Genomic DNA, 11,344 nt, shown 5'->3' with positions numbered 1-11,344 from the left:
CTATGTAGAGATATTCTAGGACTGTCCTAATCGGCCAAAACAGGTTATGGTTATAGCTATGGTCAGACTTTAATCAAATAGGAATGTCTGAGCCTGACCTCTGCCACTTTTTATCTGTGTAACCATGGGCCAGCTGCTTAATCTCTGAGACGTCCCAGCTCTGTAAAATAGGAATACTGTATAATACCTCATAGATGGTGGATTATATAAAGATTAAATCAAACAGTGGCTATGCTTGGCAGAATAAAAGCTCACTAAACAGTATTTATCATCTTTGTGTCTACACCACCAATACTCTCAATACTTGTGGACTGACTGATAACTTGAGAAGGTAAGGACACAAGCCTTCTTTCCCTCCTTCTGGAATGCTAATGTGGAGAAAAGGAGGTAGTGTCAGCTGTTACACCCAGTGAACCAGGCAGGGCCAGCATGGTGGATTATTGAGGCAAATACAGATTGCTAATTATTTTGGAAAATAGCAGGGATGTCTTCCTCTTCCACATTTTGTTGAGTGGATTCCCACCATCCACACTCTCAAGCCAGAAATTCAAACATTATCTAAGATTCTTTCCTTCCACTCATTCTGCCACATCGTATTAGTTAACAAGATGGTGATCTATTGTACTTTCAAAATGCCATACTTCATCAAGCCTAAGATGCCATCCACTGTTAAGACAAACCATTATTAAACGATGACATACTACTGACATCTAGAAGCATCTAGGTCTGAGAGATTAAAACGTGGGGGGAGAAAAGTACGTTTACAGTTGATGAAATACAACACCTCTCAGTCCATCACCATCTTTGTTCAGACCTCCAACATCTCTTGCCTGGACTGGGTTGGAGGCTCCCAGTGGTTTCTCCCCAACTCATCCTCCACTGCCAAGATGAGCTTTCTAAAAAGGCCAATTTTACCAACTCCCTACCCCTAACCCTTCAATTAGCTCTCCTCTCATACCCACCTGGCCAATATTCTTCACTTACAGCTGCAATTCCCCAAATGTCATATTGCTTCTTGTCAGTGCCCCTCACGTGCTTTTTTTGTCTAGAATTGCTTTTCATCCTATTCCTCATCTACCTATCTCCTAGCTGTTAGAAGTAAGAGTGTTCTGGCTGGGACCTATCTCACTCCACCCTTCCTGACTGGCAGGATTACTCTGGTTGATATGGCTTGTTAAGTGGATATCCCTTTGTTCATTCACAAATAAACTCCATCCAAAAATAAACCCTACCCTAACCCCCAAAGACAACCTTCCTACAGAGACGACAGTTGGAGCCTCCAAACAAGCTCTAACTCTTGTTTCTTTTTCAACACCCAAGCAGGTGTCAGCTCTTCCAAAAAGTCTTCTCAAATTCTCCAGGCTGAGTTAAGCAGCCCTCCCTGCTGCTCCATGATATTCCATGTGCACCTCTATCACAGTCCTTCTTATACCATGTTGTAATGGCTGACTTGCTTTCTCCCCCACTAGACCGTGAGCTTCCTGGAAATAGGGACCTGTCTTACTCACCTGTGTCATTCTCCAGAATCTGGAACCTGGAAGGCACTTAATACTCAGTAATTAAGTATTACTCACTTATGGATGGATAGATGGATGGATGAATGAAAAATGGTTACTGTTATAATCACTGGGTCCTAGTACCCCTAGGAGATGCTACCTCCAAAATCACTTCACAGTGCCACTTTCTCTAAGCTTGGTAACTGGCTTCATCAGGAAAGCACAATGGCACTACCTGGTGGTTAGTGTAGGGAGCACACCTTATTGAACAAAAGAAAGTTTGCTCTTGAATCACTGTTCTTTTCTGCTCCAGTGGTTAGGAAATGTCAAGGGTGAGGTGGATCTGTAGCAGTATTCACAAAAATTAAAAATGCAATATCCTTTGTAACAAAGTAAAAAAATTTTTTAAAGTGAGGTCGGTTTGCATTTTCAAGACAACCAGGAAATTGCAATGACACCACCTGGTGGTCAGTGCCAGGAGCACACCTTATTGAACGGAAGAAAGTTTGCTCCTCAATCACACTGCTCTCTGTTCCAGTGGTTAGGATAGATGTCAAGGGTGAGGTGGATTTGCATTTTCAAAAGATCAAGCTCGGGATTTCCCTGGCGGTCCAGTGGTTAAAACTTTGCCTTCCAATGCAGCGGGTGTGGGTTTGATCCCTGGTTGGGGAACTAAAATCCCACATGCCTTGTGGCCAAAAAACCAAAACATAAAAACAGAAGCAATATTGTAACAAATTCAATAAAGACTTTAAAAAAATGGTCCACATTTAAAAAAAAAAAAAAAAAAGATCAAGCTGATGACTGAATACAGAATGGACTGGAGAAGGGACCAGAGGAGGAAGCAGGGACACTAGGGGGAGGTTATTTTGTCAGAGCTGAGAGTCGCATCCAGATCTGTGACTTCAAAGCCACCAAGCCTAACCACTTTGTAATACTGCCTCTTCTACCCACAGCCTTCCTTCTCCCTCTCAACTGAGCACTGTGGCATACAGATCCTAAGATTCAAGGATTTCCACCTTCTGGTATTCATACCCTTAGGTAATTACCTCCCTTGAGTGTGGGCTGGCCTAGTGACTTATTTCTAATTAACAGAGCACAGCCAAGGTATGAGATGTCACTGCCATAACTTCCATCCTGCTAGCAGACTCTCATCCTTGTTGGCTTTGATGAAGACAGTTGCCATGTTGGTAAGACTCATGTAGCAAAGAACTAAGGGCAGCCTCTGGCTAACAGTTCATTAGTAAACAGAGCTCCACAGTCCTACAAACCCTTGAGGAACTGAAATTCTGCCAAAAATTTAAGTGAGCTTGGAACAGATCCTTCTTCAGCTGAGCCTTCAGATGAGGACACAGGCCTGGCCAGTAATTCAACTGCAGCCTTGTGAGAAAAGAAACCCTGAAGCAGAGGACCCAGTTCAGTGTGCCTGAACTCCTGATCCATAGAAACTCTGAAATAATAAATGTGTGTTGTTTAAAGCCACTAAGTTTGTGGTAACTAATGCAGTAATGGATAACAAAGCACGTACTCAAAACGTCATTATCATGCAAGTCAAAACCTTCTGAAAATCTGGGAAACTTTCTGTAGTAAGAATCAACTACTATGCCACTAGTGTGTGTGTGTGTCCCATATCCTGCAGCCTCCCAGCCAGAGGCTTTCGCGGCTGCCTCCACAGAGCATCCTCCTGTGAACTGAGTGACCACGTATCATCTGTGCGACCTTGACAGAATCTAGTCCCAACCTCTGCTAGGCCTTTGTGGACCATTTACAGCTCACAAGGAGCGAAGCTTATAAGGAAAGGCCATTAACACCAGGATGAGATTGTGGCATTACCAAGCAGATCAACACAAAGGACATTCATCCCCAGAAAGGAACTTGGACAATTTGATTTCAAGTACAGATCTCTCACTCCTTTTACAGCATGTTGTAATAGATTATATGGCACTGAAGGAAGTACAGCAATGCTGGATATGCTATCAATTTAGCTAATTCCACTGAACAAACAGGAAGTGAGGTAGAGTCCCACAAGAGCTCAGTCAGAATCAGCATAGAGTAACTCAGCCAAAAGCTTCTGTTAAGTTCCTGAATAATTCAGGTCAAAATGAATTTTAATCTGAGTTAACTCATAATCAACAGGTTGGCTGTTTTTCTTGTTTCTTACCCACTGTCCTATTCTCTTTTCCACAATATTCTAAAGTTGCCACTTAATGGATTCTTCCTGCTGCAGATGGCGGAACTCTGGATCTCCTGCTCAGTGGGGCTAGAGAGTGGATTCGTAACATTGTTAGTGGCAGCCTGCAAAATCTCTTCCAAGTCTAAAATTCTATGAGTTTAGAGGCTGACTGTTCCAAAACCTGGCCATTGCTGCTGCCTCAAATTCTCCAGTCATCCTCGCTCAGCAGAAAGAGCAGAATGGGACAAGCCAAACCTTATCAATCGTGCAGAAATACCAGAACCACACACTCGCTCGCTAGCCAAGCCAAGCTGTTCATCATCCGCCAGTACCCAACATTCTGCTTCCCAGACGAATCTGAAGCTGGAGTTGCACCACCTGTTAAACAGCCACAACCCCAATCTCAAACACTTCTAGTTACTAAGAGACTAACAACAGACCTCTCTGGAAAATGACTTGCCAATCTTTTCGAGGGAAGAAGAAACCCTTCTTTCTCTAATGCTCTGACTTATGGGAGAACAGATGGAGATAAAGGAGAAGGAAAGTACACTGGCCAGTACTCTGAAACTGACTAGTTGAGTATCTGTGACCTGGAGAGGATCCCAAAAGAGACTGATGTGATTCTTTACCATCCCAACTAAAAGTAATAACGACAGCGTTTACATTCACACAGGACCACCTTCAAAGAAGTTCATGATTTACCTACATGCCCTCGACTCTCGTGCCACCTCCCATCAGGGCAGAGATTGGGGCAACAAGGAGGTGACAGGTCCTAGCCATGACAGCCTTTGTCAGAGTCCACTCTCAGTGGAAGTGAAGCCCTGGAAGCTGGGTTCAGTGCTTGAAGGCAGAGCCACTGGCTGGCTTAGCAACTTGTTCACGATGCTGATTTTAGCATCCTGCTTCTCAGCGTCCTCATACGGAGTCCAGGACAAGTCATGCTGTAGCTTGTAGGCACCAAGGAAGTCATGTGGACAACCTGTCCCCCATTCCTAGAGAAGGCAAACGAGTCAGTTCTGATCAGGGCAGGAGATAAAGAAACTGAGCTCACGTCCTAATTCTACCACAATTTTCTTTTTTAGCTTTTCACTCCAGACCAGTCAGAATCATCTTGGAAACCATTACATTACACATCAGATACCTCCCTAAACAGAGATAATGACTGTGAAATAATTTAAGCACATGCGTATTTTTCAGAGTCATGTCTGGGCTCATGCCACCTCCAGTTTTCTAGAAAACCACTTCCCAACCCCTATGCCTACATTTTCTCACACACCACACACACCACACACACACACACACACACACACACACACACACACACCACACACACACACACACACAAACACACCCCCAAGAATTTCTCAAAGACGAGTAGATTTTTGTGCAAAAATTAAATGTTCTTACCTTTGGAGAAATAATGGAAAAATACCGCTGACCACTCTCCCGTTTATAAAGGTAGTAAATGTTGCCAGGTTTTTTCACTATATTACAAGCTACATGGTGCAAGTCAGCATCTCTGCGAGCATCCTCCAATACCTAAGAACCGCAGAGATGTAACCAATTAGGTATTAGGTAACAGGCACTCATACTCAATGACCATCCCACTCAAAATCTGGAAGCAGTTCAATGCCTAGGGTCTTGCTCCCTCGCAGCAGTGAATCATGACTGAGACCCAGACGATACTGAAGAGAAAAATTACACGATGTTACGCTACTGTGCTGTAAAAATGCCTTTAGGAAAATTGTATTTCAAAACGTTGAGTGTTACTGGCTTTTGAATGGTTTTTACATTTCTTTACAATTTTTCTGTGGTCAGTACATTTCTTTTATAACTGAAAACATAGTTTCCCCTCAAAATGCTTTATCTCACTGAGCTTTCTCCCAGTGAAAACACTTATACTTAACCTCTTGGGCTTATTCTATTTTACTCAACACTTCTATATTTCTAGGAGGTACTGAACAAGTAAGTTACAATGATTATAAGCAAGTTCAGTCAATCCTATGAACTAAGTAAGGAAAACGAATGCTTACCTAAAAGCCACTACTTACCTTCCTGGCTTGTTCTTGCAAATGTTCGATCTGCTCAGCTATGACTGTCAGCTTGTTGGTGGCATTTGCTCTGACAAATTCATTAGCCTAAGGTGAGAAAAAAACTGAACTGTGGGTCAAAAAAAGGATAAGACTTCTACGATGTTCTTATTTAGATCCCAATGTAAAGTTATGTCAACATCTTTGCTTATGCCTAAAATACTCTTCCCATTCTCACCATTCCCCCATGAACGCCCACTCATCCCAAGGCCCAGCTCAAACAGTACTGCTTACAAAAAGCCAATGCTGACACGACCCACACCACAGAAATAAGTGCTCCTTTTCTATTTCCCAAAGCGTCTACCTTGTTCACTCTAGATTCTAGTCACACTCAAATTTTTCAGTCTTCCAACATGCCCTGCTCTCTCTTGCTTCCAAATAATATGGAATATGCCCTCTCCTCCACCCAATATGTTTCCTTCTTGCTCTTTTGCCTGACTGACCCCACTTATTCCTCAGGTCTCCATTTTTTTTTTCTCACATTTAAACATTTCTGAAATCAGGGATGGGTTTTACAATGAAAATCCAAAGACACTTGTGGTATATGCCTCTTATCACCTGCTATATAGGAACCTAACTATATATAGAAAGTATCTGGTAATCTGACCATTACCTCAGTTGAATTATTTACATCACACTTAATTATATTTTAACTTATATTTGCATTCCTAATTGTTACTTAAAATGTATTTTTAAAAGATTGCACTATGATGTAGACCTGAAACGATTATAATATACACAGAGGACTGTCTGCCATGTGCTAGGAAATTCAACTGAAGGCACTGGAAATTGCTTAAAATAAATACCTTTCAAAACTAGGAGAGACAGGTGTGACCAATTCATGTAATGGGAAGGACTATCACTCAGACATCAGAAATCCATCAGAAACTTCCAGATTACTTTTCACAAAAAGCTGATTAACTTTTTTTTTTTTTTTTTTCCTTTGGCCACACTGCACAGCTTGCGGGATCTCAGTTCCCTGACCAGGGACTGAACCCACGCCCTGAGAGTGAAAGCGCGGAGTTCTGACCACTGGACCACCAGGGAATTCCCCCCAAAACTGATTAACTTCTAGTGGTATACAATTAAGTTAAGGAAAAGAAAGTAAGAGGTTAAATTTGAACTAAGAAATATTAAGAGAATTTGCTGGTTAGTTGTGGAAGCTTAAGGTAAAGGTCAGGTATAAGCCATGTTATGAGTGAATAGAAACAACTGAGTAAGCTGAGTCCAGCCTCTATCTGCTCCACGAATACACACTTAGCAATTACTGTGTGTCAGACACCATGCTAGGCATTGGACACACTGGCAAACATGAGAAAGAGGTCCCTGCCTTCGTTAAGATTACAGTCTAATGCAACTATCCTTTAGAATATGAAACAAGTCACATATGTAATTTAAAATTTTCTAGTAGCCATGTTAAAAGTAAAAATAAATAAGTAAAATTAATTCTAATAATATACAGAATTCCCCAGCAGTCCAGTGGTTTGCACTCGGCGCTTTCACTGCAGTGGCCCAGGTTCAGTCTCTGGTCAGGGAACTAAGATTCTGCAAGTTGCATGGCGCAGCCAAAAAAGAAAAAAAAAAAAAATCTAATATTTTATTTAACTTAATATATCAAAAAAAATTATCATTTCAACATGTAATCAATATAAAAATTGTTAAGAGATATTTTACATTTCATATTAAGTGTATATTTTATATTCACAGCACCTATCAATTTGGATGCTAAATTTTCATTGGAAAAACTTGATCTGTATTGAGACTTCATAAAATTTACAGTTGAAAGAGCTGATTCACATACTGAAATTGTTCCAAATATACTTAAAAATTTCCAGTAATTGAATCAATTACCAGGTTTTAAAATTTAAATTAATTAAAATTGTTACAGGGAAGAACAGAATCTGACTCCATGTTGAATCTGTTTCTTTTACTTTAACCTTTGCTTTTCATTGCTTTTATTACTATAATCACTAAAAGGATGCTGTCTATAGCATAAGCATACATAATGGCCTGCCTCAGGAACACTGCCCCTCTGCCTGAATGTTAAACTAAAGTGCTTTTGTTCAGCTCACAAGGAGACATTCTGACCCTGCCCACCTGTGAATGGCTGCAAAAAAGAAATTAACACATCCCCTCCCCAAAACTAGCCAAGCCAGGAGATATTTTGCAAGACTTATGGCCTCTTTACTTCCTCACCTCTTCCCTCTCTCTGTTCTATAAACGAAACTGGCATCCAGACCCCGATAAGATGGCACTATAGGACATTAGTCTGCCAGCTTCTCCGATGCCCAGCTTTCCGAATAACGTCACTATTCCTTGCCTCAACACCTCGTCTCCCGATTTATTGGCCTGTTGTGCAGTGAGCAGAGCAAGCTTGGGCTCGGTAACAAATTTACATTAAAATTTAAAACTCAGTTTCTCAGCTGCACTAACCACACATTCCAAGGCTCAACAGCCATATGAAGCTAGTGGCTACCATATTGCATAGCACCGCCCTGGGGAGTGATACAGACACCAAAAAGAAAGATAATTAGTGTTGTATGTACTTGGAACAATGATGCACTATTATGAAGGAAATAACCATAATTACGTGCTAGAGGCAGATCAAAGATAACAAATGAATGAAGCAACTGGTTTAATAACAGGGAGTGGTGAGGACTGCAGGAATTAGAATGCATGTGTAGTCTAGAGGCATTCAAATTCAATTTAATAATACTGTCATTTGGATGGGGTGGGGTATAGCCTTCTACAGATAAGAAGGCCTTACTGAGGATGTGACATTTGACTTGGGTCTGAAGGAAAGGAAAGGGCCAGCCATGCAAAAAACCAGAGAAGCAGCTTCCAGGCATTTCTAAGGCCAGCGCAGCTTAAGAGTAGTCAGTGAGGGGAGATGTAAAAAAGAGTGCAGGGACCAGATCATGTAAGGCTTTATGGCCCTTGACACAAGAATTTGCATTTTGTTCCAAGGACAATAAGGCACCTTATGGCCAAGGAGAGAATAGGTGGTTCCTAGAGCTAGGATAGTTCTGGGTTAGGAGTGGCCTTACAATAAATCTCCTTTCTCTTAAGGGGGCAACAAATCTGTCATTTGTGCACAAATAAGCCTAATTAAAACAGAAATGAGAGAAAGAGTACCAATAATGATAAGCACAAACTCTGGCCCTAATCACTCTGAGGCCCTTTGCATATTGTCTCATTTAATTCTCATAACACCTTATGAAGTTGGAGATGATGAACTCCAACTTCACTTTCTCATTTTAGGAATTAGACTAAGAGAGGTGAAGCAACCTGTCCAAGGTTTCATAGCTAATAAATGGCAGTTAAAGATTTCAACACAGATCAGTCTGATCCCAAATTTCATGCCTTAAAACCGGGGTTCCCGAGCTTTCACACACGAATGCCTAAATGGCATGTTAAGAAGTCAGTCCTGCTAGAAAGTACATTTCAGTACACAGATTGAAATATGCTTGATTCTCTTTATCTCCAGAGTGTTTTTTCTTCAGCTTCTCAAAGACTAATACTGGAAAAATGGAAGCAGCACAATAATGCATCCTCTGTATTTCACTAGATTGATTATAGGCTAAAGGACAAAAACCGTGTTCCTTCTTTCTTTGTTTCAGGCCATTGTAATACACATAATGGTCACTCAGTAACCCACTGAAAATGTTTTGCCTAAGATCTGACTTTGGGAGCCTCCCTCCCAATAGGTGATCTGATTAAACAGACACATAATGTTCTCCTAATCCATAAAAGTTACACCTTGCTTCCCACCTCTCTAGAAAAGAGAAAGCACACGATTTGAATCAAAGGAGCTTTCCTAAGCATTTGAAAATTTCTTAGTTAAAAAAAACAAAACTGAAGTAGAGAGATGTACATGTAAGGGAATTTGAGCACATTAATTATTAAATTTTTTTGAGCAAAACGAAGGCCTTTGACCATAACCAAGGCCAAATGTGATCGTGTATACAAGGACGAGGGGGATAGCATAAGCTTTAAAGTAGCAAGGCCCTGTACCTGTACATATCAAAGAGGGTTCTACAACTGGACGTCTTGGTAAGAAAGATTAGATGAAATCTGGTTTTTCAAGAAATTTAGATCTAGGAGCTCTCCTAGTTCACACCCTGCACTTTTTTTTTTTAAATAAATTTATTTATTTATTATTATTATTATTATTATTTTTGGCTGCGTTGGGTCTTCGTTGCTGCACGCGGGCTTTCTCTAGTTGCTGTGAGCGGTGGCTTCTCTTGTTGTGGAGCATGGGCTCTAGGAACGTGGGCTTCAGTAGTTGTGGCTCGCGGGCTCAGTAGCTGTGGCACACGGGCTTAGTTGCTCCGTGGCATGTGGGATCTTCCCGGACCAGGGCTTGAACCCGTGTCCCCTGCACTGGCAGGCGGATTCTTAACCACTGCGCTACCAGGGAAGTACGACACCCTGCACTTTACAGATAAAGAAGCTGAAGTCCAGAAAAAAGTAATTTATCTCAAGTCACAATGCAAGTTAATATCAAAACTGAGATTAAAATGCATGTGTCCAAACTCCCAGTGCTATTTCTGTTACGTCATATTTCCTCCTTATTTTACTTCTTTTGGCAATCAATGTCTAAGCACTGGGCTTGGGAATACTGTGTCCAGTGAATGAAGACAGAGGGCAAAACTTAGAGTCCCTGCCCTTCTAAAAGATATTAAGCTCTACAAGCCCTCAGGTCAGAAGTAAAGATCTTAGGGAAGCAGTTTAAAGTCAGCGGGCTATGCATCCCTGCAGAACTGCGTTAGAGTGAGTGATCTTGAAAGGTCCCTGGAAACTTCCCTTCACGTGTCAAATAGGAAGAATAACTGTACTGCCTACCTGACAGGGCTGTCCTAAGGCCCAAATGAAATCATGAATATTGAAAGTACTGTGCAAACCTTCCCACGAAGGGAGATTATGGGCACTCAATTTGCAGCTGAAGGAGTCTTTGGTCTCAGAAGATCAGTTGGAGTCAGGCCACCGACTCGCCATGACCATCAGTTTTCCCCGCGTGTAAAATGGAGACGAGAACAAATGCTACCCCACACTAAGTGGCTTGGAGGACCAAACGTGCACGAAGCTGGTCATTTACTTCCCCAGCCGCGCCTCCTCACCTTCTGCACCTGCTCTGCGAGCGCCACGAGGTCTAAGGGGTCTCCGACCCGGTGGGTGTGGTAGGGGCTCACCAGGGCCAGGCCGCCGGGGGTCGGGGTGAGCTCCACCAGGGCTCCTGCGACACACACCCAGGAACACAGGCCGTGAGCACCCGCCCTCGGCCTCCCGCGGAGCCCGGCAGACTAGCTACTCCGGGAGGGCTTCTTTTCCCCATCTGACTCCCGCCCCGCCTACCTCCCCAACCTGCCGCCGACAGAACTCCTTGGTTTTCTATGACTCCCTGGGTCGTCCCGGGCGTTGCACCCTCTTCCATGACAGCACCTTCCTCTCCCTACTTCCCAGGCGGCGCGAGGCTACGGAGCCTGCGCAAAAAGGCCCATGGGCGGAGCTTCCGTGTTCCCTGGCCATTGGGCGTCGGAGCTGCCCGGAGCTCGGAGGCGTGGCTGCGGCTGACGCTCATGGTT

General features: G+C 42.7%; 1 protein-coding gene across 2 annotated transcripts; it reads right to left on the bottom strand.

Moving 5' to 3' along the window:
• Positions 1-4,146: 4,146 nt before the first annotated feature.
• On the bottom strand, positions 4,147-11,253 carry C1H1orf50 (chromosome 1 C1orf50 homolog). 2 transcript variants are annotated; one of them, XM_036823081.1, is made up of 5 exons: positions 11,115-11,253; positions 10,880-10,995; positions 5,721-5,807; positions 5,077-5,208; positions 4,147-4,661 (listed from the first exon to the last, which is right to left on the bottom strand). In XM_036823081.1, the coding sequence occupies exons 1-5, from the start codon at positions 11,191-11,193 to the stop codon at positions 4,461-4,463; spliced, it is 615 nt and encodes a 204-aa protein (XP_036678976.1). In that variant the 5' UTR covers positions 11,194-11,253; the 3' UTR covers positions 4,147-4,460. The 2 variants fall into 2 exon arrangements, with proteins under 2 accessions (XP_036678976.1, XP_036678986.1); XM_036823091.1 differs by having other exon boundaries at positions 11,124-11,226.
• Positions 11,254-11,344: the final 91 nt, after the last annotated feature.

Source organism: Balaenoptera musculus, chromosome 1 (assembly GCF_009873245.2).
Source record: "Balaenoptera musculus isolate JJ_BM4_2016_0621 chromosome 1, mBalMus1.pri.v3, whole genome shotgun sequence".
In the NCBI taxonomy this organism is placed as follows: Eukaryota; Metazoa; Chordata; class Mammalia; order Artiodactyla; family Balaenopteridae; genus Balaenoptera; species Balaenoptera musculus.
The sequence above is the reverse complement of the archived record's forward strand: the minus strand, read 5'-3'. Positions and strand labels throughout refer to the sequence as shown.

What these genes read in the sequence shown, in the direction of transcription:
- C1H1orf50 (XM_036823081.1), bottom strand. Translation starts at nt 11,193, where the DNA reads ATGGAAGAGGGTGCAACGCCCGGGACGACCCAGGGAGTCATAGAAAAC. An exon ending in TCGCAGAGCAGGTGCAGAAG is followed by an intron (nt 5,808 to 10,879) that starts GTGAGGAGGCGC and finishes TTCTCACCTTAG; the next exon opens with GCTAATGAATTTGTCAGAGC. An exon ending in TGCAAGAACAAGCCAGGAAG is followed by an intron (nt 5,209 to 5,720) that starts GTAAGTAGTGGC and finishes TGCGGTTCTTAG; the next exon opens with GTATTGGAGGATGCTCGCAG.